This window comes from Panthera leo, chromosome A3 (assembly GCF_018350215.1).
Source record: "Panthera leo isolate Ple1 chromosome A3, P.leo_Ple1_pat1.1, whole genome shotgun sequence".
NCBI lineage: Eukaryota > Metazoa > Chordata > Mammalia > Carnivora > Felidae > Panthera > Panthera leo.
Window position 1 is genome coordinate 108,303,618 of NC_056681.1, and position 27,729 is coordinate 108,331,346.

At 38.7% G+C, this 27,729-nt stretch overlaps 1 protein-coding gene and 1 long non-coding RNA gene across 3 annotated transcripts in view; one reads left to right on the forward strand and one right to left on the reverse strand.

Annotated features, from left to right (window-relative positions):
• The window catches only part of ARHGEF33 (Rho guanine nucleotide exchange factor 33), a 91,844-nt gene extending 79,209 nt beyond the window's left edge, over positions 1 to 12,635 (reverse strand). For both annotated transcript variants that reach the window (XM_042933189.1, XM_042933188.1), the window contains exons 1-5: positions 12,611 to 12,635; positions 10,760 to 10,809; positions 3,360 to 3,524; positions 2,917 to 3,038; positions 1,643 to 1,785 (exon numbers count right to left, since the gene is read on the reverse strand). In XM_042933189.1, the coding sequence (XP_042789123.1) occupies positions 1,643 to 1,785; positions 2,917 to 3,038; positions 3,360 to 3,524; positions 10,760 to 10,809; positions 12,611 to 12,635 (505 nt within the window). The remainder of the gene's footprint in view (positions 1 to 1,642; positions 1,786 to 2,916; positions 3,039 to 3,359; positions 3,525 to 10,759; positions 10,810 to 12,610) is intronic.
• Positions 1 to 27,729, forward strand: part of LOC122216397 — a 52,314-nt gene that overhangs the window by 14,640 nt on the left and 9,945 nt on the right. Inside the window, exon 5 of the long non-coding RNA XR_006200874.1 lies at positions 22,586 to 22,729. This is a non-coding gene — a long non-coding RNA (uncharacterized LOC122216397). The remainder of the gene's footprint in view (positions 1 to 22,585; positions 22,730 to 27,729) is intronic.

The following is a 27,729-nucleotide window of genomic DNA, read 5'->3' on the forward strand; positions in this document are numbered from 1 at the left end:
GGAGCAAAGAAAATAGAAGCCCTTGCGACGAACCCCCTCATTCCCCAGATGGATCAGGGAGTTTTGCCAAGCTGCACCTACTGGTCTCAAAAGTAACTACTCAAAGAGGTAAAAAAACAAAAACAAAAACAAAAATAAAACAAAAAAAACTTACAGAAATAAAAGCAAATCCATACTTAGAAGTTATACTGAGTAAAATCCATCTGATTTAGGGGCGCCTGGGTGGCTCAGTTGGTTAAGCCCTGGACTTCGGCTCAGGTCATAATCTCATGGTTTGTGGGTTCGAGCCCTGCATTTGTGGGCATCGAGCCCAGACAGCAGCCCTGTCTGCTCTGTGCAGACAGCTGAGAGCCTGGAGCCTGCTTCAGAATCTGTGTCTCCCTCTCTCTCTGCCCCTCCCCTGCTCACGCTTTGTCTCTCTCTGTCTCTCAAAAAATAAATAAATAAATGTTTAAAAAAAAATTTTTAAAAAGCCATCTGATTTAGATTGATTAATGAAAGAAAGAGAGAGCGCTTGTGAGTGAGGGGCAGAGAGAGAGGGAGAGAGAGAGAATCCCATGAGGTACAGAGAGAGGGGGAGAGAGTGCAGAGCCCAGAGCAGGGCTTGTGCTCACTCAATGCGGAGCTCAAACCCCCAAACCCTGAGATCATGACCTGAGGCTAAGTTGGTTGCTTAACTGACTGAGCCACCCAGGCATCCCCTGATTTAGATTTTTAAATTTAATTATGCAGAACATATTTACTGTCTATGAATATATTGTTCCTTCAGCCATAAGGGTAGGACCCACCAGCACTGCCACTGAGGAGCTTACAATTGGTTCAGAAGCCCTTGAGACTCTTGGAGATTTTCTAGATGTGACAAAAAAAACCAAAAACAAAAACGAGAGATCAAGAGAGAGAGACAGAGAGAGAGACAGATGGGACAATTCCTCTAAACAATGTTAATGTCTACATTCACTCTCCTGTGTAGAAGTGCTTTGCTGGACATTGCTGAGCATACAGAAGTGTAGCAAACGTGGAACTGGACATGGTTACAGATAGATGGAACTGGATGGAAAGCCAGTTTCTTTAGGACTGCCCAGGAACAGTTTTCTAGCATCTGTTCTATCATCCCTCAGATCAGAGATGTGCTAGTGACTGTCAGCCAACGGACAGCACCAGCTCTGGCTATCCAGCGCCCCCCAAAAAGAAAATCTTTCAGTATATGTGCTGCCGAAGCGAGCACAAAAGAAAATCTTTCAAATTGGGCAGATCTCCTGGTCTCTTAGGATGCTCTGGATTCTTCTAAATTCCAGTTATTGGAGGAAAAATTTTGAGCAATACATCATTTTCCTGTAATAAGGATGGAGGACAGGGGCACTGGGTGGCTCAGTCGGTTGAATATCCAACTCTTGGCTTCGACTCAGGCTCATGATCTCACGGCTCATGGGTTCATGCCCCGTGTTGGACTCTGCACTGATAGTGTGGAGCCTGCTTGAGATTCTATCTCCCTCTCTCTGCCCCTCACCACCCCCCCCCCAAAATAAATACATAAGCATTAAATAAGATAAGGATGGAAGACATAAACCCATGCTCACTATTACTTAAGCTCTAGGAATCCAGGGGAAAGGTTGGCTTTTTCAATATGATTTGCAAAATGTACCTTTTTCATAGGCCTGAGAAGGCAAAAGGTTTGTAAAGTCTTCACTTGGAAGAACAGGTTCAGGGATATTGATTGAACGGAAAGGACTTCCTTGTGCTTGAGCAGGCCCCGCCTGTGAGCCATGTTCTTCTTTTTGAGTTTTCCTGGGGAACGGAAACAAAGGGTGTTAATACCTGAGAGGTTCAGAAGAGAATCAGTTCAGAATAATCCAAGAAAAATTCCAAATTATTAGGTTGAACCATATAAAATTGCTGTTTTTGTAAATTAAAAACATATATTAGCAACTTTTAGGGTTCAACTTACTTCATCGCCAAAGCTGGGGAAAGATTTCAAATATGTATAAATCACATCCTAACCGTACCACCTATATTTTTATTTTTCTGTTACTGGCTTCCTTGTCATCAGGATCTTGAGAGTTTGCCATGGCGACAGTCTGCTTGGGATGATGTACATTCTCTTAACAAAACAACACAAAAGGTCCCGGGAAGCAGCAGATCTTCAACGAAAAACAATAAGCCAGTCTCCAGGGTCACACAGTTATTATTGGCATATTTCTATTTAAAACGTGATAAGTTAAAAACATGACAATGATTACCGCATATGTTTTGATTCAGACTGGTTGAGCTATTAACATACATTAATTTTCAATGGTAGAAGTAAACTAGTAGCATTAGAGAAATTTTAGAAAATGAATAAAAAAAGAAAAATCACTGGTGACCCCAGTATCTTAACACACCAATTATTATTTTAAAATTCATCTTTGTTATTTTACATTTTCACAGTTTAAATAAATTCTACGTACCATCTTCTATCATTTTCATTCCACTTCCTATTATGTTGAGTCCATGTAATCATCACCATCCATCTTTAATATCAACCAACTTCTTCTTTTTAAAAAATTTTTTTATGTTTATTTATTTTTGAGAGAGAACATGTGCAGGGGAGGGGCAGAGAAAGAGAGAGGGAGACACAGAATCCAAAGCAGGCTCCAGGCTCTGAGCTGTCAGCACAGACCCTGATGTGGGGCTCGAACCCATGAACCGCAAGATCATGACCTGAGCTGAAGTCGGACATTTAACTGACTGAGCCACCTAGGCACCCAAATATCAATCAACTTCTATGATTCTATAACCTCCATCACATGCTGACCCACAGATTCCACCAGTATATAGACAGTTAGCTGTATACTGATAGCAGGGAAGGTGTTCTGGATGCCACTGGATAAGCCATTGCTTATGGCTTTGCCTTTCACCAATTTTTTATAAGACACTCACTTGGCTTTAACTTTCCGAGATTCTCTTCGCTTTTCCTGCTGAAGCTGTTCAATTTTCTGTTGCATTTCTTCCTGTTTGGAAGTGATGGCCTGAATCATTGACATGGCATTGCTCAGCTCTTCCTAAAAAATAGGAATTGATACATATTTAATCTAGTAGAAGAGATAAAAGGATATAACATGGTATATAATACATATTTTAATACATATTTGTTGAATGAATGAATGAATGAGAGATGAGCATCTTACTTCTACTGTGGCCTATAATTTTAACACAGAGATACAAGAAAGAAAAGCATGAAATAGATATTTTTTGCCTGATAATTAATGAATAGACCAGGAGGAAAAATTCTTATATTTGCCTGCTACGTGAAAAGATATTTTCTACTTCTGTGACTAAGACCAAGAACTTCTGTTTAGCAGGGAAATAGAAGAGGGGCCTACCTTGAAATAGTTTAACGAATTCTTCATCTCAGTAACTTTTTCTTCCATGGAACATCGGCAACTCTTAACCTTCTCTTCCAAAGCATACTCGCCATGTTGAATTCTGGACAGTTCTTGCATTGCTTCTGTGAAACCAGTTTTCAGTTCAGAGGCCAAGGCCTGCAACTAAATGATAATCGCCAAGAGTAAGTTCAGTATGCTATTAACTATTATAAATAGTACCACTGAACCCTTGAATTTTCCTTTTTTTTTTTTAAGAAACCAGGATATAGAAAATCTACAGCCCGGTAAACTAAAGTTTTGACAACTTAAGACAAACTTGGCCCCATTCATTTAGGGAAAAGAGGGTCTTTTATATGCAACACATGCTGAAGCTTGATTATGACAAGCAAGCAAGCAATTAATTAAGTTTACAAGTGTTCCTGCCAGCTACTGTTTCTTCTAACACCTTTGCTTAAAGTGAGATTTACTTGAAAAGCAACATATGCATGTGAAACAGAATCTTGATCCAGTAACCCTTTCAATTCCATGAAAGAAGGGATAGGTCATATTACCCCTAGTGGTATAAGAAAATGAAGAAATTCAGTCATTTTTTCCCCTTAAACAATTAAAAATAATAAAAAGAGTAATAACTAAGCATATCTGAGAATTTCTTTGCAGGTGAGGAAGTCATATAGATAGGTAGGTAGATAGTTGAATGATGTCATGGAAAAGGAGATAACAGCATTTGCAGTGGTGGGAAACAGATAAAATGGTAGGAGTTCAGCACGTTGTTGACAGTGATGTTGAATTCTCTCCAAGAGTCAAGCCTGGTCGTGTAGGAGTGTGCACATTGGATTTCTGTTGTCAACTTCCACACCATGACAAAGGTGTCAATTCTGGAGTCTGATAGGGTACAAATCCTAGCTCTCTCCTACATGAAGTAAGACCTCAGGCAAGTTGGTTAACCTCTTCACAGCAGTTTCCTCATACATAAAATAATTACTATAACACCTATTTCACAGGACTGTGTGGAGAATTAATGAATAAATGTAGATAAGCTTTCTGCTACAGTGCATGCTTGTCCATAGAAGGTGTTCAAGAAATTTTAATTCTTCTCCCCCTTGAAGTGGCAAATCAAAAAGTTAAACACAAACAGAAATGTGGAGAAAATGGAGCACTTCTACAGTTCAGGTTTTTTTATTGAACAAACGAAAAAAGCATTTCAACAGACAGAAAGTTAAGATAATAATAACAATAAGATAAAAACGTTACTTTCTTGAAATTTATGACCTTACACTCTGCTAAGTAGAGGAACTCTTAGCTCCAGATCTGTCTTTAAAACAGAACTTTTCACAAAATTAACAAAACTCCTTCAAATGTGTATTTCTAAACATTTTCAGAATCTGGTTATCCAAATTATTCCAACTTGCAAAAACACCTCCCACTATAAAGTGATTTGGTCTCCTACACCACATTTTAAAAATACAGGGTTTGTGTTTCACTGTGCCTCGCAAAGGTTTCTTTCAAGGGCTGGGAATAGGGAGGAAGTAGAGGAACCAAAGAGATCATTCTGAGGAAAAAAACAGGATCTGCCACATGTTCAGGGCTGGAAGCCGGAGAAACAACATGAGCAATCTGTATTTCACTCCAATCATTTTTCATTTTAATTAATCTTCGTGATGGATTTTAGTACACATCCTAATCTAGTCATCAGAATGGATTGAATCACCAGCTCAACTACTTTTGATCTGGTAATTCTCATTATGTAAATTCATCTTCTGTGAACAAAATTTAAAAAAATCAACAGTATATAATATCAAAGCAAAATTTATGCAAGTTTTAAAGTTGAAGGAAGGAAACCTGACATTCATTCAGGTGCTCTGAAATTCTCTCAGGTTTCCTCTTTGAAAAGAAAGGGAACCACTATCCGACAGAAATAGGTTTCATTATCACTGCTCCCTTAGGTGGATGTGTAGAGTTTTCCCCAGCAGCAAAATGCAGCAGTAGGATCCTCGGGGGAAAGGACTTTTCCTCACCTGTAGAACCCCAGCTCTCAAAAAAAAAAAAAAAAAAAAAAAAAAATTAAGTTTTCCCTAACAGCCAGGTTGTATGGGGACTTTGGGAATTTTGAAACCATTTTAGCTATGAGCCCATTTCCTTCCCATATATTACGTTGAGCCCCTTGGGTACCTACCACTGAAGTAACACTACTGCTTTATAAACGGCTTCACAACCACTGATCAGACAGGGAGGAGATGCCAAAAGTGAGCACAATCACACACCTGAGACACATGTCACTTTTAAGATGCGTGGGGCTCAATGTCTTTAGCTGCTATGGACTGGTTTTCCAGTACCAACTGGCCATTCCTTTGTGAATGAAAAATACTCCCAGGACATGGACTTAACATCTTTTTTCTGCTGTCTCTTCAACTCTCTTGTTTGACAGCCCGCAGCCCACCCCAAGGATTAGAAATGGGTGTCTACCTTGTTCTCCAGCGAGTTGAACACGTTCCTCATCTCGTTGATTTTTTCATGAAGCTGCTCTAGAGAGGTTATGATCCCTCCATCCTGCCACTGGAGACGGGCTCCCACTGGAGGCAGGTTCAGGGAAGACTTGTACTTCGAAGCCTAGGGTACCACAGAGGGCTTCTTAGGCTCAAAGAAATAGGGGAGAGGAGTCCGAATTCTTCCTATTTCCTGTTCTTAATTTCTGTTTCTCAATTTTCTTTACTTTCTTGGCTTCTTAACTCTTCTCAAGGTGAATTTTAATCAATGTCTTCCAATTTTTTTTCCACCAAAGATCCCTCAGACTAAATTCTCATACATTATGCAAATTGTTCCAACTTGTTTTTTACACAGACTTGTTCTTCATTCTGTCCCATTATCAAGGTCAAAGACTACTACGGGGCAAATTCGGGGGACTGGGCCTGTGCCTTGAGAACCCTGCTGAGTCATAAATGTCAAGATTTGCAAAAACTCCAGAAGGCAGGCTGAATTCCTTCGACACCTGACTAAAGGCTCTGTGAGAAGCAGCACATGCTGGCAAGGATGCCAACATAATTTCTTTGGTTTCCCCCTAAACCAGGGTTTATAGAGAGGAAATGTGGTCTTTCTGCCAGCTTTCATATTCTTAATTTTAGGCCTCTTTATCAATCCCCATAAATGTAATAATTTAAAACACAAAGTGGGCAGCAAGTTGCCCGAATGGTCAAGAGCAAATTTCCCAAATCTACTCCTCTACACTCCCTATAGAAGTTGATCCTTAATGTCATTCTTACTTCCATTCTTCCATTCTTAATGGAAGCTGATGTGAAGTGTGGCATGCTGGATATTTATCTTATCCATCCCCGAATGCACCACAGGCCTAGTAGAACTAATTTCTCTGGTGTTAGAAGATACTCCCCAATGGCAAAAAGAGACTGAGGCTCAAATAGGACTTACAAATCCTGGAAACTTACAATGACAATTTTAATGATGAAACCTATTGCTGTAGGACTGGTTCCCATGGTTTTTCAGTTAGGGGTCCTTTTGGCACATAATTCATTTGCTTAAATTCTTTTCATTACAGACAAAAAGAAAAAAGAAAAAAATCTCTTCGAATCTCCTTACTTTAATATAACCACGAATGTTTTGGCACATTTCCTTCTGCTTTGTTCTATGAATGTAAGTGCAGACATTTATATGGTTGAAATCACCCTACAGATATATTTTTATTCTGCCCCTCCTTTTTTTGCCCAACACTCTTATAAGCCTTTTCCTATAGCCTTCAAAATGTTTTCTGTCTATTTTTAATGGCCACTCAGTATTCCATCCTGTAGTTGTGCCAGAGTTTACCCATTCAGTCTTCTTGGAAATCTATAACTTTTAATAACTTTTCAATATTATAGATAGTGCTGGCATATAATGCTTTTTATTTAAAGCTTTGTATGTATTTCAGATTATTGCCTTAGGATAAATTCCTAAATATGAAATTACTGTGAGTTTAAGGATGTTAGGCAGTATTTGACCTAAAGGGCTAAATTAGTGTATTTAGAAAAACATGTCTTGGATAAAATACATAAAACATAAGTAATATAAGTGGAGGAAGCTACAGGATTTACATCCCTACAAGTAAGCCAAAACCACAGTTGGAATTCACATCATTAGGCAAGAGCTGAGCTGGTCTAAATGGTGCAGTTACCACATCTGTTGCCTTGACTGGCAGATTCCACCAGCACTGCTCGTGTTAATGGACTGTTATTTTAAAGAATCCTTGTGCAAACGGAAGTAATCAGTCTGAAGCAACACAATCTGACTCTGGAAAAGAGATTGGGTAAACTTTGAGAGGCCTATGTACAGCGGACAAAGGATGAGATTGAATTGGGATGGATTGGATTCCAATCAAAAGGAATGTGAGTTAAGGACAGTCAGTGTATCCACACAGATTCACCTGTTCTGGTAATACTTCTGGAACGAACTGGGAGATAGTAGTGCTCGTTCTCCTGTTGGCTTCCATGACCTGATTGGGTCAATGTTCCTTACTCACCAAGGAGGTCAAGTCCATCCAAAGAACAGAGAGCCAATTAGAGGTATGAACATTTTAATACTTTCACTGTATTTTAACTAATAATTCTTACGAAAGCTTCCACCAATTTACACACACTCATCAGAACTAAATATTATTTCATTATTTGCTAATTAGATTGTTGTCAGCTTTTAAAACCTCAATCTTCTATTTATTAGCCATCTGTAATTTTACTTTGGTAAACTGTCTGTGTCCTTTGCCCTTAATCTACTGAGATCTCTGAAGTTTCCTTTTTTTACTGACTTGTATCAACTATTTTTATATCATTAAACCCTTACGATATTTTCTTGTAAGAAGTTTTCCCATTTGGTTATTTGCCTTTGAATTTGTTAAAAATATATTTATGTTGGGAAAATTTTTAATTGTGATGTGGGTGAAATCTCTAGCCCTTTACTTTGTGATTTCCTCCAGTGCTGTTTTACTTAAAAAGACATTTCACATCCAGATACAAGATAAATATTCACTAGTTCTAAACTTTTATGGTTTGACTTTTTTTATTTCTAGTCCTTTAATCCATTTTTTAGTTTATTTTGATTGGGGTATGAAGTAAGGATGTCTTCCTTTTCTTTTCTTTTTTTCCCAAAGAAGAACAAGACAATTTTCCCCAAAAGAACCAGACAATTTTCCAAACATCATTTGGCACCAGACTGAATAAGTGCATCAGATCTCTTGGCTCAAAGCAATATACACATCTTGAAGATATTCATTCATTCATTCAACTAATATTTATTGAACATGCATTATATTCCAGGCACTGTACTTTATGCTGAGAATACAACAGAGAGCAAAACGTACTAAATCCCTGCCCTTGGAGCTTACATTCTAGAGAAGGAGACACACAATTAAAAAAAAAAAAAAGAAAAGAAAAGAAAGAAAGAAACAAGTTAATATTTGCTATAATTTCAGGTAGGGATTGGGGTCTATCAAGAAAATAAAATAAAGACATAGAAAACGGCTGAAATGTCATATTTTGCTTCAAATGTCATATTTTGCTCTCCCTTTGTGCTGTAAATTGTATTCTATTATAGTTAACCTCTCCCTGCTTCCCTCCTTTCTCTTCCTCTTCTTCTTTACTTCTCTTTCATCTTCTTTTGGTTAACTGTTGCTTGGAGTAAACAGACTGGGATTTAGGAAGCATTCTTTTAAAACAAGGATGGGGTTATAATCACAGCATCACAGAGGTCATGTAGACCAACTTCATTCCACTGCTTCATTTGTTCCACTGTGAACAGATGTACTTGGATTTGTGATACAATAAGAGAATGAGGCCACCCCCCGCTGCTGCTATATTTAGCCAACATTCAGGGAGTGACCTACATAAAACCTATAATAGAGTTTAAATCATACCTCAGTTTAAAGACATACTCACACTCATTCAAATGCATACATAGGTCAGATGTGAACAGAGTGGAGGTGGGCAGGGAAGGCATTTGAAGGTCATAGACGAGTGAGGCATCAAATTAGCACTGAGGAAAGACTGACCCCTGCTTCCAGGCCTTTGTTCAAGCTGGCCCCTCTGTTTGAAATACCCTTCCCCATACCCACTTACCAAATGATCAACTTGTCCTGAAATGCCTCATTGAAATCCTTCAGCCAATATTCATTCATCACTCCCCCATATCAATGCCTCTGTGTAATCCTTCCAGTGGCCTGCCTTGTGTGAGCTATTTATTGTATATGTTTTCCAGGTGGTGGACATTTAAAAATCAATTGTGAATGTTTGTTGCGTCTGTTTTATTTTTCATTAGGCCAAGCAGTTGATTTTGCACATAGTAACTGCTCAATAAATATGTATTAAATTGAAATGAGGCTGTTTCCTCTACCCCTTTCCATTGCTGGTCTTGGTCTAGGAGCAATATGATTACAAAAATGTTTTCATAATCCTGTGTTGGCTTGCTCTGACTCGGCACACAGCGATGATATCTTGCATGATATTTCTGGGAACTATTGTTATTTTCACTTTACTTATCACTTAAACTCAACAAATCTAAATAACATTTCCCCCCAAAACTCTCCACTCTTCTGGATTCCTGTATCTCTTTTCAGGAGACCACTCTTTATCCTTACCAAAGCTTAAAGTCTTATGGCCAACTTGAAATTACCCTTTTTGCCAGCCTCCACCAAGCCCTGTCAATTGTCTCTTCCTTCTCATGCTTTCCAGATAACAGTGCCTTAACTCTAGAGAGGAGCATGGATTTTCCTAGCCCAAGCTGCTTTTATATTACATATTATATCAGAATAAACTTCCATGATTTTTAAGGACAGAATTTTACTTTAAATTTACATTTAGAGATAGAAGCCAAATAAACACTGTTTAGAGAGCCAAAGCAGACCGATGCGACCCTTGTTGCAAACATATTATAAAATGTTTTGAAGAATTTATATTTCTTGTAAATTATTTCCATTGTTTAAAAGGAGCTTAAATTTTTTTCTGTCACCATATTTGAACATTTGCAATGTTAACCCCCTTTCAGTTCTTAATGCTCTCTGCTAAAATAGCAAACTAAGGAAAAACAGACCTTGCTTTCTCCTTCTCTCTTACGGAAATGTTATTGCACAGTTTAATGTCCATAGTGCTGGTGGCAACAGGCAAGACAAGCAGAGTTGATGGGGGGGGGGGGGGAGCGGGTAGCACTGTAATTTATAACCTGGATAAGTTGTCCTTCAAAAATCAGTTTGCTCAAAAGTACAATGTGAATGGTGCTCTCTGCCCCGCCTACCTCAGTCTTGTTAAGTAAACAAACACCAATGACAAATGTGAAAGCAATTGTTGAGTGCTGGAAAACTTTATACATAAATGACAGTCATCACTATTACATATAGGAGTGTTCAAAACAATCTAAGTTGTCTTTACCTGGTAAATCTGTGTGGAAGGATTATTCATCGGTATATGTTCATTCTCTCCTGTGGGAAGAAAGAGCTTTGTTCAATGGACATGACTCATTCTGTCCCTATCCCCTTCACAAACACACATAGGGAATAAGGGGACTTCTAGGATCTTAAATCTGTGGCTGCATGACAAGAAACCAATGATACAAGAACAAAACATAAGCTGGTGTAGGTGGTTTCTAGATTCACATCCTAATGACCAAACCATATCTATCTGATATAACTCTTTCTTGTAGTAAAACAACAACAACACAAAACAAAAATGTCCTACCACAGTGGGCAAGTTTTGCAACCAAACTGAATGATGAATGTTCATTAATCAGCCAGAAGGGAATGCCCATGAAGGTTTCCCTCCTGTCCTTGGGGCTGGTGGAAGTTTACTTGAGAGGGTATTCTACAATTAGGAAGGCTGCCCCAGCACTTGTCTAGTTGTCACTGTGTTGTTCTCAGGAGGCCTGCGTACAATGTCCTTGCCAAACTTCTGAGCTCTCCCCTGCTGTCACTGCCTAGATCACCTAAGGCAATCTTACTGTCTTCCTGGGCAAGAGGGTTGGTAGAAGGGAATTGTCAAAGGAAAGATTCTGGGAAGGATGCAGGCAGAAAGAAAATAGTATTGGCAACACTAAAGACTGAGAAACACAGGGCAAATACAAAGGAAATAGCAGGTTGTAAAAACCACTTACAAACTAGGGAGAAAAAAGATCGGCTTACAGTGTACCTTGCAGAACCACACTGGTTGGCCATGAAGAAGGACAATCCAAGTAAAACATGCAGCTCATTGCTCATCCATTTAGCTATATCTCCATTGTGTCCCTCTGCAGTTTATAGATTAAAGCCATGGTTGGGGTGCCTGAGTGGCTCAGTCGGTTAAGCATCCGACTTCGGCTCAGGTCATGATCTCGCGGTCCGTGAGTTCAAGCCCCGCGTCAGGCTCTGTGCTGACAGCTCAGAGCCTGGAGCCTGTTTCAGATTCTGTGTCTCCCTCTCTCTCTGACCCTCCCCCGTTCATGCTGTCTCTCCCTGTCTCAAAAATAAATAAATGTTAAAAAAAAATTTTTTTAAGCCATGGTTGCGAATATTTGGTTGTGTGGACGTATATATTGTTCACTTAAGATATGGTGGTACAGAAAACCCTTCCTTAGAGGAGCCAACCTCTAAATAAATATAAATAATAAATAATACATAACCTCAGCCCAGAGCTTACACAGACAGAAGGCTGTTCCTATAAAATCTAGATGGTTTAAGATCACCACAACTCTCCACACAAGTCTGAGTAAAGATTACTTAGCCCATTTTATACTATGTCCCAACAGCCTGGTACCATGGCAAGAACCAGAACATGGGAACCAAGTCCAGGCTCCCAGGTCAAACTTTGACACTTCGTGATTGTAGCCTGACATCTCTATGACTGTTTCCTTATCTGTAAATTGGAGAGGATGACAGAACCTACTTCTGTATGGTTGATTCTATATGGTAAAGATGAGAAGAGAGAGCACTTATGTTTCTAGGCTAACCTAGAAGGTGTTGGATGTTTATTAGTTGAATCTGTATCTTGGCCTTATTCAGCAGGTTGCTCTGAAGCAAGTCCCAAAGTTATTGCTAAGAAAAATAAGATAACAACTCACACCAAATTATAGATACAGCATTTCCCGCTTTTCCAGCACCAAGTCTGTGCTCTTTGTGGTCATCATATAATAAGGAAATGAGAATAGCCAAGGCAACTTATTCTCATGTTTTGATACAATGGCAAAAGAAGACTGAAACCTACATTTCTTAAATTCTGAGATCTAAAGCAAGACATTGGAAAAAATCTAACCTTGCTTTGTTTTGGTCTTTTCCATGGTGCCTGTTGCTTCTTTCCTCCACCTTACTCTTCAGCATTCCATCTTCATTGTCCCTGGATCAGGCCACCCCTTCTTCTCTGGACCTGCCCATTGAAATCAACAGGAAGGGTTAGCAGGCAGAACTGGTGAAGTAACTGGACTTACTTTATGTGCTAACTTAAAATGATTGGAATGAACACAGCTATTAGAGGCAACTTGAGGTTTATGTAATTTCAGAAGAGTGAAGATACTAAGTTAATAGCTAGTTTAAAAGGTAAAGTTAACTGGGGTGCCTGGGTGGCTCAGTCGGTTGAGCGTCTGACTTCAGCTCAGGTCATGATCTCACAGTTCATGAGTTCAAGCCCACATCAGGCTCACTGCTGTCAACACAGAGCCCGCTTCAGATCCTCTGTTCTCCTCTCTCTCCCCTCCCCTACTTGCACTCTCTCAAAAATAAATAAACATAAAAAAAAAAGTTAGGGGCACCTAGGTGGCTCAGTCAGATAAGCATCCAACCCTTGATTTATGCTCAGGTCATGATCTCACAGTTTGTGGGTTCAAGACCCATGTCAGGCTCTGTGCTGACATCGTGGAGCCTGCTTGGGATTCTGTCTCCCTCTCTCTGCCCCTCCCCTGCTCACTCTATCTCTCTCAAATAAAAACTTAAAAAATAAAATAAAGTTTAAAAAATTAAAAAAAATTTAATGTATAGTTTTTAATATATTCTTTTTTGGATCATATCAATTACTTTAGACCCATTGATTTTATTAACAGGTTATATAGTTCAGGGAAATCATCTTAAGAAAAAAACAACTTGATGGGGTGCCTGGGTGGTTCAGTCAGTTAAGCATCTGACTTCGGCTCAGGTCATGATCTCACAGTTCATGGGTTCTAGCCCCACATCAGGCTCTGTGCTGTCAGCTCAGAGCCTGGAGCCTGCTTAATATCCTGTGTCTCCTCTCTCTGCCCCTCCCCTGCTCGTGCTCTGCCTCTCTTTCTCTCTCTCTCTCTCTCTCTCTCTCTCTCTCTCAAAAATAAACATTAAAAAAATTAAAAAAAAAAAAAAAAAACTTGAGCAAGTATGAAGGCCAATACATCACACAGTAAGCTCCTGGATGACCTTGTTCCCACTTTCAGCATCTGGCAGACTACACACTGGAGGTGCTTACTGAATGTGGCCTGGTTGTAGCGACCATTGGACACATAGCTGAGGGTTCAAAATGCGATTAAATGTCAGTGTTGTGGATGTTGGACCTCTTTTCGGCCAGCTAGAACTTTAATCCTTTCCAATGATTGATCAATATATAATAATTTATAAATGAGGGATATCAAGAAAATCAAGGCTACATACTTTTGGGATCTTATACCCTTTTTACACGAGCGTGAACATTATGTCAGGGTAGAGCATCTTCTCTAGTTATCTGAATGTCTTTTACAGCTGATGTGAGTGTTACTGAGATGAAAACTTTCTTCTCCTTAGCAGCTGTTCCTTTGTTTGACAACTAATGCATTCTATGATGTATGTAAATTAAATCATGAAATGTTAGAGCCAAAGGCCCTGAGAAAATTATTTCATCCAGCTTCATCATTTATAGGTGAAGCAACTGAGGTCTGGAGAGTGGAAGAGAAATGACCTGCCCAAAGCCACACAGCTTTGAAAATGACTTTTAGAAGTGATTTCTGTTACTGTTTAGAGGGAAAAAAAGCTTGAAATACGTAAAGCCATGTTTTTATGGCTAACTACTTCCTAGGGATTTAGTTATCTAATTTACAAGTCATTGAAAACAAACCAAAAATACCATTCATATATCATAGATATAGTGTAAATTTACACATTTTCAGAGTTAGGACATCATCAAGCTCACATATGTACACATGGTCATGGATTTCAAGACATAACCAAAAGAGTGTGGTTAACATAGGGTAAATAAGAATTTTTATTTTATTTATTTAATTACAAAAGTAACAAAACTACATTAGAGAAAATTTGGAAAACATAGAAAAGACAACTCTAATGCCTTCACTTAAGTAACCATGATGATCATTTAATTGTATTGCCTGCCCATCTTTCTTTCTCTTGAATGTTTTACATGATTGTTCATGGACCTACTTGTATCTGCTATTTCACCTGCATTATAGCATGAGCATTTTACTTTCTTTTTAAAAACTGGATCATTGTTGGGGGACCTGGGTGGCTCAGTCGGTTAAGCATCCGACTCGATTTCAGCTCAGGTCATGATCTCCCCGTTCATGAGTTCAAGCCCCGCGTCGGCTCAGCACTGACAGCACAGAGCCTGCCTGGGACTCTCTTTCTCCTTCTCTGTCTCTGCTCCTCCTCTCCTCTCTCTGTCTCTCAAAATAAATTAATTTAAAAAAATGTTTTTTAACTGGATCATTGTTACTCATGGTTTTTTTTGTTGTTGTGGCCACTTTAGCAGAGAGTGGCAGCATTCCTCCCCAGTCCCAGTTGGTGTTAACAATCTGCCGGTGTTCTTCCACTCTTCTCTCCATTTTCATATCACCATGTGCAAACATATATACAGAACATACATGTCATGGTAGTATCCCACTACACCTCCCTGCGTCTTATTTCTTTCATGGCAGTCTCTCCAAGTTAATGGGTGTAGAGCTAATAAATTATTTTTCATGGCTGCACAATACATGAGGTGTGAATGACCTATGTTAATCATTTCTGTATTGATGTACATTCCCTCTATTTCCATTATTTTGCCACTGCAAACAATGCCACAACAAACAGCTTGGTACATAGAGCCTTACATATTCATGCTTTTAATTATGTGGGATTTTAATAGATATGACTAGGCTGCTTTACAAAAAGGCTGTAATTGTTCCCATATCCCCCAGGAAAACTGTGTGAGTACCTTTTCTCCTGCATCCCATCCCGGCCAATAGTAGAAGTTAACACTTTTTAGTTCTTGCCAGTCAGATGAGTGTGACAAGGGATATTTCATTGTTACTTTTGCTGATTGCTAGAGTTACCAAGCACCTCTATGTGTCTTTCCTGTACATTTAGATTTGCTGTTTGGGGATTACCTATTCCTCTGCTTTGCATATTTTCCCATTGAGTCATCTGTCTTTTCCTTATCAATTAGTAAGAGTTTTTATATGCTAGAGATTAGATTTTTATTTGTCATGTGAATTTTAATTATTTTTCCCAACTGTCTTTTTTGTCTTTTGACTTTGCAGTCACTTTTGCTATTAAAACATTTTTGAATTTATGAAGTCAAATAGAACTTTTTCCTAATTTACTTCTTGATTTCTTGAGCTGCTTTAAAAGTTCTCTGTATCTTACGACTCCTGGATGGCTTAGTCAGTTAAGCATCTGACTCTTGATTTCAGCTCAGATTTGAGCCATGTTTCAGGCTCTGCACTAACAGTGCAGAACCTCCTTGGGATTCTATCTCCCTCTCTCTGCCCCTCCCCTGCTTGCTCTCTATCTCTCTTTCAAAATAAATAAACATTTTTAAAAATTTTTTTTAAAAAGCTCTATGCAGCCCCAAGATTTTATATATATGTTTCCCTAAATTTTCTTCTCAGGCTTTCATTATTTTTAAGTGTTTCATTCATTTGGAACTTGTTGTTATAATATATGGTGCAAGGGAGTGTTAATTTCTTTATTTTCCAGATGGATGGTCACTTGTACTGGCACCAGCCATTACATAAGCCATCCTTTTCTTTCATGGAATTGAATATTACTTTTGTCACGCAGAGATCTTTTATACGTCCTCTATCCTATTCTGATCTATTTCTGTTCCCAAACCACAAACTATGGCTGTTCTGTGTTTTAAACATATTTGGTAAGGCAAGTCAACTATTATTTTTTTTTTGTAATTTGCTTTACCTGACATTTATTTTTCCATGTGAATAAATGAACTCCAAAGTCATTTTACCCATTACAAAAAAATTTAAATTCTCATTGGAAATGCATTAGATTTATATATTAATTTGGGAGAACTGATATTTTCTTACATCAGATCTTGTCATCCTTGAACATGAATATTCTTTCCATTTGACTGGATCTTGTTTTAGGTCTATCCATCAGATTTTATTGTTTTCTTCTTAAAGATCCTGTACTGTTCCTGTGAAATTCATTCTTAAGTATTTTTTATTGCTATTTTAAATGGTATTTTTTCACTTCTACTTCTAGCTGGTTTTTGTATTCTCTATCTCTTTGCATACTTATCTTACATTTAGCCACCTTAGTAAATTCCTTTATTAATTATGGAAGATTTTTAAATGAGTATTTGTTCCGCTTTCTAGATTTTTTTTAAGTTTGTTTGTTTGTTTATTTTTTTAGTAATCTCTACGCCCAATGTGGGACTTAAACCCACGACTCCAAGATCAAGAGTCAAATGCTCTTCCAACTGAAGCAGCCAGGTGCTCCCTTTCTAGGTGATTTTTATCCTTATTTTCAAATATTTATACTGGTTATTTCATTGTCCTATCTTATTGTATTTGTTAGAGCTTCCAGAATAATGTTTACTAATAATGGTGATAGTGGACATCATTATCCATTTTCTGATTTTAATGTAAATGTCTTTAAAGTCATTTAGAATGATGCTTCTTATTTGGTAAATCATCTCTATCAGACTTAAGTAATTTCCTTTTAGTTCTATTTTACTAAAACTTCTTATTAGGAATGGATACTATATTTTATTAGTCCTCTCAATAGCTATTGATAGAATTGCTTTTTTCTCCTTTATTATTTTAATGCATTACGCTGATTCCCTGATGTTGAATCATCCTTGCATTCCTATAATATTTGCTTGGCTGTAGGTACACCTCTTTTGGTACACTGAACTCTATTTGTTAATATTTAGGCATTTTGTATCTATATTCATAAATGATTTTGATCTGTGGGAGCTTTATTGTTTTTTGTCTTTTATTCTTTTTTGGCATTCAGGTTACGCTAGCTTCTTAAAATGAATTAGAGAGTTTTCAATCTTTTCCTATAATTTAGAAATTTTTCACTTAAGTTAGAATTATCTGGTGTTTAAAAGATAATAGAGTATAGCTATGAAATCACTTGGACCTGGTGCCTTTTTTAAAAAGGTAGACAGATTTTGCTCAAAGGTAATTGATCTATTCAGTTTTTCTGCTTAATTTTGTAATTTATGTTTTCCTAGGAAACCATGTATTTCCTTACGTTTGTCAACCAATCTGTCGATAGAAAATAAGCATCTTTCCATGTGCTATATAAAGAATGGTGGAGAGAGAAATAACATTTATTGAACACCTGCTATGTGCCAATCACTATGCTTCATATTTATTTATACTGTCACATTTAATTGAATCCTCATATTGGTCCCGTTGAACACGTATTATTATCCTCATTTTATAGATGAGAACATTGAGACTTGGAAAAAGGAGGTAATATTATAGCCAGGATCATAGTTAAAAAATGGCAGAGGGAGCCAGGATTGCGACTTAGGTCTCTGTGATTTCAGAACTGGTATTTTATTACTTGCAGCTTTCTCCAAATAGTTACACAACCATTATATTTAGTTACTGAAAGATAGTTGTTTAAGGAAATGTGTTATTGTTTTCTTTCGTTCCCCAAAATTATTGAACATTAGGAGAGTTTTTTGGTTTTCACTATAACAAATGAATATTAAAAGGAATATAGTTTTTTTCTTTCCATATTTAAGACACTGTTTTTCCTTAGGCAAGGTTTCCAGAAGAGAATTACTAGTTCCAACACTATGGTCATATTAATGACTAACATATATCGAAAAGCACATCTTAAAAGGGAGGATAACAACAAGATTACATGGAAAAGTAGTATGACTTTTTCTAGGAAAAGACTTACTACATTCTGAGATTCCCTTTGAGATCTTACTTATAGTCTTTTCCTCATTTTCTGTGGGAATCCCTCACTCTCTGAGCCCGTTCTCTGCTCTCTCCTTCATTGCCCTGGAATCACTTCCTACCTTTGAATAACCATCAAATGCTGCCACATTCCTCTCACCAAGTTCATATGGCTTCTACTCCTCCCCAGTTTTCCTCTTGTCTTTCCATCTCTACAGTGCTAGCCTTTAAAAACACCTGTGTGGGCCTTGGCAGACCCTTGAAAAATGTTTTTAGGAAAAGCCTGTTAGTTACTAAACCTTGCCTGATCATTATATAGAGCAATGGTTTTCAGTCTGTACTCTTCAAAGCCCTCGGGCTTTTTCAAACCTGCCTTGGGAACAGAAACAAAGCCACCAAGCTCCTGGAGTCCTGGGCCCCTCTCTCCATCCCCTTCAACTAGAGTCTCTTTGTTCTTGCCTGAAAACAAACTGCAGCTTGTGGGGAAGCATTTCCTTTTAAAATTGGTTTCTGCTAGGGGCACCTGGGTGGCTCAGTCGGCTAAGCGTCCGACTTCGGCTCAGGTCATGCATGATCTCACGGTTTGTGGTTCGAGCTCCACGTCGGGCTCTGTGCTAACAGCTCAGAGCCTAGAGCCTGCTTCGGATTCTGTGTCTTCCTCTCTCTCTCTCTCTCTGCCCCACCCCCACTCATGCTCTGCCTTTCAAGAATGAATGAACATAAAAAAATTAAAAATAAAATAAAATTGGTTTCTGCTGCTTAAAAACAAAGGCTCTAAAATTATTGCAATAGAGAAATAGGAATTAATCTAAAAACTTATAGCCAGATTTTATGAAATTAATAAAGTTTATAATATTAGTAAAGTTACTACAAGCCTAAAGAATACTGAGAAAAATCTCCTGACCCTCCCCCAGACTGACCTAGAATGTATACCACACACACACATACACGCATAAGACCACAAAAACTTAGGACTGTCTATTACTTTCCAATTACTGCTGTGACAGAAAAAGAAAGTTTGGCACTTTGGGGAATTGAAATTAATTGAAAGCAGACTTGAGCTAATTTCCATTTCAGTGTCCTTTATTGAATGGGTCTTTAGTGCACATTTCTAATTTAGTAGAATGAGAACTTTTTATGTTGGGGGGAGGGTGATGAGGAAATATTTTCCCCTGAAACTAATTCATCAGGACAAATTCTGCAAATGTTTTCAGAGAAGAAAATCTCTAAAATCTTTGTGATGTAGAAGAATGCTTGAAAAAAATTATGGAAGTCGTTGTTTGGTTTTTTTCTATAGCTTAGAAGTGACATAGGTTTTATGAAATGGCATATTTCATGACCTTGTTTGTACATATGTCACAGTTTTCAGGTTCTCCTACATTGTATCACTTGATCATTGCAACAGTGCTGTGCAGGGCACTGTTACCACCCAGGACCAGAGGAAACTGAAGCTCTGAACAATTAAGTATTTACTCAAAGTTACACAAGAAGTAGCTCCAAGTAAGACCACTATTCTATTAGCCTAGATCTTTAAATAAGCCACTTCATGACACAGGATTCCAAAACACTATAATAGAAGGAACCACTTTTACTGTCATTAAAGATGTATTCTTGGGGTGCCTGGGTGGCTCAGTCAGTTAAGTATCTGACTCTTGATTTTGCTTCAGGTAATGATCTCAAGGTTTATGGGATCGAGCCCCTCATCAGGCTCTGCGTCGACAGTGTGGAGCCTGCTTGGGGTTCTCTCTCTCTCTCCCTCTCTCTCTCTCTCTCTCTCTCTGTCCCTCCCCTGCTTGTGCTCTCTCTCTCTCAAAATTAAATAAACTTTAAAACAAATGTCTTACTTCCTATATGGGCTCTGAGAGCTGTTTGAACAAACAGGTTAAATGGATTGGTAAAAGGAGAAAAGTTCCGGCAAGTCTGATGAGACAGAGAGAGATTGAGAGAAAAAGAAAGAATACAAAATAGGACAAAGAAGAGGGCTATAACCACCAATTCAGAGGCTATGAAATATTATTTTAAAAATTCTGTTTTTGGGGCGCCTGGGTGGCTCAGTCAGTTGAGCGTCTGACTCTTGATTCCAACTCAGGTCATGATCCCAGGATTGTGGGATCAAGCCCCACATTAGGCTCCACTCTGAGTATGGAGCCTGCTTAGCATTCTCTCTGTCTCTCTCTGTCTCTCTCCCTCTGTCCCACTTCCCTGCTTGTGTGCTCTCTCTCTAAAATAAAATAAAATAATTTAAAAACTGTAATGTCAACCACAACACCTATTTAGAGAAGATAATTGAAAGAGGGGTGTCAAATGTCTATACTTCAAATAAGAAATAATCTAGGATAATATCACAAGAAGTTTCTGTAATAACAGTGACTGTATTATTTAATCTGTATCAGAGAATAGGATATATGTAAATCACGAAATCCATCCCGTGAGATTCTGATACCAAAGCTACTCTAGGATAGCCTAAATAAATAAAATACAAATATTCTAAATAAAATGTCTGAAAGCAAAATTACAATACCATGAGTTCGTTCTAGAGTGTAAAAATGGCTGGATGCTTACAAATCTATTAATACAGTTCATTAATCAACATAATTCAAGAAAGGAAAGAGAGCACAGTGTGACCCTTAGAAGCAAAATGGTAAGGAGATAAAGCAAATTTCACAATACCTGGGCACAGATGCAAGTGTTTATAATGAGGATACCTCAATGATAATGTAATTTTTATACCTGCTTCCAAAAATATGTACAATCATCAAATCATTCTTGAATACATAGCAACTTATGGTGGCAAAGGCAATAAATTAAAGAATTAAAATATAGGACCACCAGACATCCCTCAAAATAAGCAGTCTTATTCACAGAACAGATGAGCACAAGGGAAGGGAAGCAAAAGTAATATAAAAACAGGGAGGGGGGACCAAACATAAGAGACTCTTAAATATGGAGAACAAACAGAGGGTTACTGGAGGGATTGTGGAAGGGGGGAGGGGAAGGGGGGAGCACTATATGCTAACTAATTTGGATATAAATTTTTAAAAATAAAATAAAATTTTAAAAAATTAGCTGAACAAGAAAAAAAATAAGCAGTCTTATTTTGAAAATGGTCTTTGGTCCTCAAGTCAGCTTCTTAATTAACTTTTTCCCAAATATAGGTGTTGCTAGAAAAAGGTCAGCCCCTGTCACTGACCAGGTCATAAGGCCATCATCACATCCTTGGTTAACTGCGTGAGCGCTAGTCTCCTCACCAGACTGTGAGCAACCTGGGAGCAGAGTGGTGGTCTTATTCATCTTTGTATCCCCAGCTCCTTGTGCCATTTTGGGCACATCATCAACAAATATTCATGGAAATGAACTGAATTCTCATCCAGTACCACAAGAGAAGCATGCTTTTTCCCACACGTGCTTCACATAAGCAAAAAAGAATTACTGTTACATAGAACAAGGGTTTAGCCTGGAGGCAATTTTTGTTAGGGGGGAAAACCCATCAAGCAAAGTTTTAGTGGCAGGATGTATCCCCTGTGCCCACCATTGGAACCGGGATAGAGCAGGATCTCCTGACGAATGGTCCCACACCAAAAGGAATTATAACTGAAGCTCACCATTGCCAGCAACCTCAGAGCACCCAAAGCCAGTGAGAAGAGGGCAAAGAGTGGGCGATTCCATAGATCAAGAGCACACAGAGGTTCTTTACATCAGAATATGGAATAACAGAGATCCTTCCACTTCCGCTCCATGGGGCATTAAGTTGTTTGTTTACCCTAATATCAGTCAGGATAGTTATTTGGTTGAGCTGCCATGTGTCAACATGTCAATCAGAAAACAAAGAACACCAGCATGCTAACACGCACACACAACAACCCAGTGGTTAGAGATAACTATTTTAAAATTAAAATTAAAATTTAACTTATCATGTCATTTAAGACATCAAAACGTACCAAGAGTTTTCGACCCTGTTACTTCCAGGCTCTTCTGGAAAATGGCTCTTCTGACTCATTTTATTGACTGGCATACATAAATGTGCCAGAACCCAATTTCGTGAACCTGAATGCTTTATAGTATGGGTCTGGTTAGGAAAATGCGCCCTCTCTCTTTTCTTATCCCAGTTTGACTCACTTTAATTTCAACCTTTCAAACAGGCTCTCTCCCTAGATTCATCTGAGTTGAAGTTCAGAGCCTCTCTGAGACACTCTGCAAGAGATGGAGAGAACAGTGTGGCCCCAGTGCAAGGCAAATGCGTACTTGAAAGGAAGATGAAGTGACTGTCGCTGTATTCTCACCAGGTTGGTCCTGCCTGGGAAAATGGGAAGGGCAAGAGAGGCTCCTGGGAGAGCTGTGAAGGAAAGAGCCTGAGCCCCAGAGAGAGCTCCCTCCAGCCCTAGGGATGACCCTAATTAGCAGAGGGGTCTATCAACGTGGCCAACCTCAGCTAGTCCTCGGGAAGTATTCCTCCTGCTGAGGCAGAGACAGCAGTGGGCCTCACAAGAGCTGGATCACGTGACTGAGTTAGTAGTACCTTGTGAAATAGATCATCAGTCACCAAAGCCTTTTTAGGTAAGAGGGGAAACCAGGTTACTGCTGCCTCTCCTGGGAGTTTTTTCATAGTTCAGATAAAGTGACACATCCAATTTGGATCTGCCTTTGGCACTTTCAGAACTGCTAGAAAGGAGAATAGAGCAAATCCAATCTTGAGAATGACTGTAATTTCTCATTACCTCCCAGGGAGCTCCAGAAGTTGGAAATCATAGACAAGCCCTGCAAATCTGTAAATTCAGTTAGAAGAATAGCCCCCAGCTCGTGCACCATTGACAGGAGTCAGTGATGTTCTTGAGCCACTAAAAAACGACAACATTCTCCCTGCACAACTGGTCTATGCATTTCTACCTGAGGATCTCAGTCCCTGCCTTTCCCCTGCCTTAAAACCCTCTGCACTCTGCCAACCCAAATCCCACTCAACCTTCAAAGGGCAATTATACCCTTCATAAGCCTGCCTTGACGTCACCTATTCTCCTCAACTGTCACCTATCCTCACAAAGGCAAGGATCATCTTATAACCTGTTATGACTAGAGTCCAACAACATATTAACCTCAGTATAAGACACATTCAATATTTTTGTTCATCGATGAAAAAATGTAAATTCATCATTAGTTTGATTGTTTCTTTAATCATTTCAGCCTGTTTCATACGTGGCCTTCCTAGAGCTAAAGCATACTGAACCCAATCACTGAGTACTTTCTTACCATTTCTTACCAATATCTGGAAGGTTTGGCACAAAGTGGAGAGGTCTAGAAATACTCCATAAAGAGACCAGAACACATTGGGACTGGTTTCGCTAAGAAGCTATATATACTGATTCCTAAATCTCTTGTTGCACTGTTTCGATTTCCTTTGGGGAACAACTTGGGACAAGAGTAAGTAAATGAAACATAGAAGTTCTCCATCCTCCTGTCTCCAAACAACTACATACTTCTCCCATCCCGGAGAGTTAGATAGCAATCCTATCCTTCAGAACCTTGAAAAATATACTGTATATAGAAACACAGTGAACAATCTCACTTGAAATCTATTCCAGGGCTGCCTAAACATACTATAAGGAAATCATTCCCTGCACAGATTATGCCCATTTCATCCTGTCCTGATGTCATTTGAAAATGATTCCCTTATCTGAAGGCAAATCAGTTTAACAGAGGAGCACACACATGCTGAGCCACATCATTTTCCACCTCCAATGCTGGGGACTTAGTGCCTTTCATAGACCATCCATTTTGCTTTTCAATCATGCAATCTGAACATTTTCACCAAGGCTTCCCATCATGGATCAATGTAAAAATGTTCCCCCCAGATCTTGACCTGCTGATTGGCAGGGTCAAGAAATGGGAAGAACACTGGACTGAGATCCGACCCTGACTGCTCACTCGGCAGGGCCAAGAGGAAGCCATGAGAGTCTGTATTTCCATTTTCTCAGATCTAGTACAAGGAGGCTCTCAAAGTCTTTGGAGCTCTAAAATGCTGAGATTAAAATCCAGCAGGGTAAAAAACAAAAAATAAAAATTAAAAAAATAATATTTATTTATTATAAATAAAATCTAGCAGGGTATCTCCAAATATTACTTAGCAACATGGTGACATAGCAACCAGTGGCCTCCCTTCCCCAGCCCCTCAGTCCCCACAGCCTCCCATAATTGTTCTTTTGTTCAGTCTGAAACACCAAAAAACCAAAATGAAAACAGAACAAAAAACCCACTATAACCCCAACTGGAATTATGTTAAGTAGTTTATAATTTCCCAATCCTTAATTCTTTCAGTATGCAGTTTGGGCTGTTGTTTAGTACTCAGGTTGTTTTGTTTGTTTGGTTTGGCTTTGGGTTTTTTGTTTATTTATTTATTTATTTATTTTTTAGTAATCTCTGCACCCATTGTGGGGCTAAAATCCATGACCCCAAGTTCAAGAGTAGCATGCTCTTCCAACTGAGTCTGCCAGGTGCCCCTAGTACTCAGGTCTTTATTTTGAGGGAAAGAAACAAAACTGGCTTTTCTTCTGATCTTTTTTTTTTCCCTGCTAAATGAATATCCCTGGTTGTTATATTTCTTTCCAATGAATATTTGCACTTGGCTGTTCCATGGTCACCTCAAACTCAAGCTGTTTTTATCACACTGGTCATCTTAACCTATCCAGCCTCCTCCTTCAGATTCCTCTAGCTCTGTCATTAGCACTACCATTGACCCAGGCTCAAGACCTCCGAATGAACTTCCTCTCCCCGTCCAGTCTAAAGGAAGTAAAATCCTTCTGAGTCTTTCTTTGTCAGATTTCTTACATTTCCTCCTTTGCTTTTCATGTTACCTCTTTGTTTCAACCCTGACTCCTCTGTGCCTAAACCTCTGTAGGAGCTTCCTAATCAGTTTATTTAACACTCTAGGCCACTACTAGATTATTTTCCTTTGGTCATTTCTTATTCCTTCTCAAAAACTTGAGTTATAAAATGTAATACATAAATTATTTTTTCAGGGTCCTCCACAATGTCCCTGACCTTCCTCTCCAACCTTGTTTCCAACCTGTACGGGATATTCCAGCCTTCTGAGTTAATTCATCACCTACATTCCTGCCTTGTCTCTCCCATTCCTTCTGCCTTGTCTGCCCTCCTCACCCTACCCCAACTGTCAAATCCTTCCTCATTCCCTGAGGTCTAACTCAGGTCCAAAACCTCTGGAACTTCCTCCTTCAATCCAATAGTAAATTAACCCTCCTTTCTTAGAATCCTCTGAACTCAAATGGAACCAAAACCATGACTTTCTACTGTTATTTATCTTACATAAATAATCTCATTGTCTCAATAGATTATAAACTTCTTGAGAAAAGAGATTATTTCTTCACCTCTTGGGATCCTTGGTGCCCATTCTATGTTCTTACATAGAGTAGAATCTCAGTAAAAGCTTGTTCAATAAGAGACAAAACTGCCAAACACTGTCAATGATAACTATTTAGCATGTAATCTAATGTGTTAATTAGGTGTAATCAACTATTAGTAATTAATTGGCTAAGTGCTCTCTTACCTAAAAATCTGATAATCAGTAGTCACGGATGTAGAGACTAAGGGAGGAAGAACTTGGCCACAGGAAATCCAGGCTGGGATAGTGGAACAGAGGGATTTAAAGCTCTATCTCAGCCCTAGAGGGCATTTTCAGAGTTACAGGGTCAAAAGTAGATGATCTGTAGTGGCTTAGCCCTTGTCAGATATATATTTAATTCAAATAAGATTAGAATTATATTATATATTTATTATATATAATATATTTATATGTTATATATTTATATGTTATATATTTATATTCTATATTTATATATTATCTCTATATATAGAATATATAATTATATATTCTATATTATATATAATCTTATATATTATTATTATATATATAACATACACACACACACACACACACACTAGACTAGAATGTTTTGGATTTAGAGGTAAAGTGAATCCTTTTCATCCTTAACCCACTTTGGAATGCACCTTAGCAACGTCACTACCTGGGGTTTGCCCACTTCTTTTCTTTAAACATCCACAGGACCTGCCTTCAGCCTGCAGTGTCTGCTATTCATCTGCTTGGGGACCCACACTTCCAGCCTCCTCCAAAGCAAATCACCTTATAGGCAGTAAAGGAGCCAGCAGGTGCAAGATGAATCTGGGGCGGGGCGGGGGGGAGGCCCACCCTTTGAAAGCAGTATTTCCAATCTAGTCCTTGATTCTTTACCTCCTTCCCACACAGTCTTTAGGTGGGGTCCTTCCTCTAGGCTGTGGTTTGTGGAGCTGAAGAGAAAAATACTGAAGATCTGGGTGCAAAATTCACATGCAAAACAAATCCCTCCTTGGTAAATTCCTGTAAATTCAATTATCAAAGCTTTTTGACTTTATTGTTAATAGCCGTAATTCCCATGGGGGAAAAATGAGATAAATAAGTAGATGCAGTACATTTGAAAAATCATTCAAATGCTGAAATAGAACGTTTAGACTCACAGAAGCAAGAGAAGCTCATTGGTGAAAATCTTAGGACACGAAAGATGTGAGAAGGGAAAGCTAGATTGAAACCCAAACTCTTACACACCTCCACCAGGGCCTATTTCGTTCCTATCTCTTGGCAACTTCAAGGTCTTCTCAAACGTACAATATCCCATAATCATATAGCAAGGATAAAAAGGCTCCAAGGCTTTTGGTCACCTTATTAGAAAGGCCTTCCCTGACCACATGTTAAGAGCAGGACCCAGCCTCCACTGCCCATCTCTCTTCCATTGCCTCGTTTTTCTCGATGCATTTCCCAGCAAATGACAGCGCTATTTATCGTTCGTTGACCATCTTGACCCACCACCTCCAGTTCATTAGGGCATGGGCAGTTTTATTCACTCTGCATTCTCTGAAGTCTGACACAGGATCCAGCATAGAATAGGTTCAAGTAAATAGGTGTTAAATAAATGAATGAACCAATATCATAGTTTGGAGAGACCAAGCCAAACCAAACCAGAATTACTTGCAGCACAAACTAAAGATGAAGCATATAGTGGTAAAGAAAATCAGAACTGAAGGATTACGTTGACATCAGCCAGCCAAACCCTGTTGCTTCAGGAATGAAGAAAATGAGGTCAAGCAGTTAAGTGACTTGACTAAATCCTAAGTTCTTGTTTGGACAGAAATAATAAAATGAGTCATTCAGAGGCCCTGGTTACCACCACAGGAGCCAGAATCTGGAGCTTGCCTCTGCAGGCAGCCTCCGTCCAGCCGTGGCATG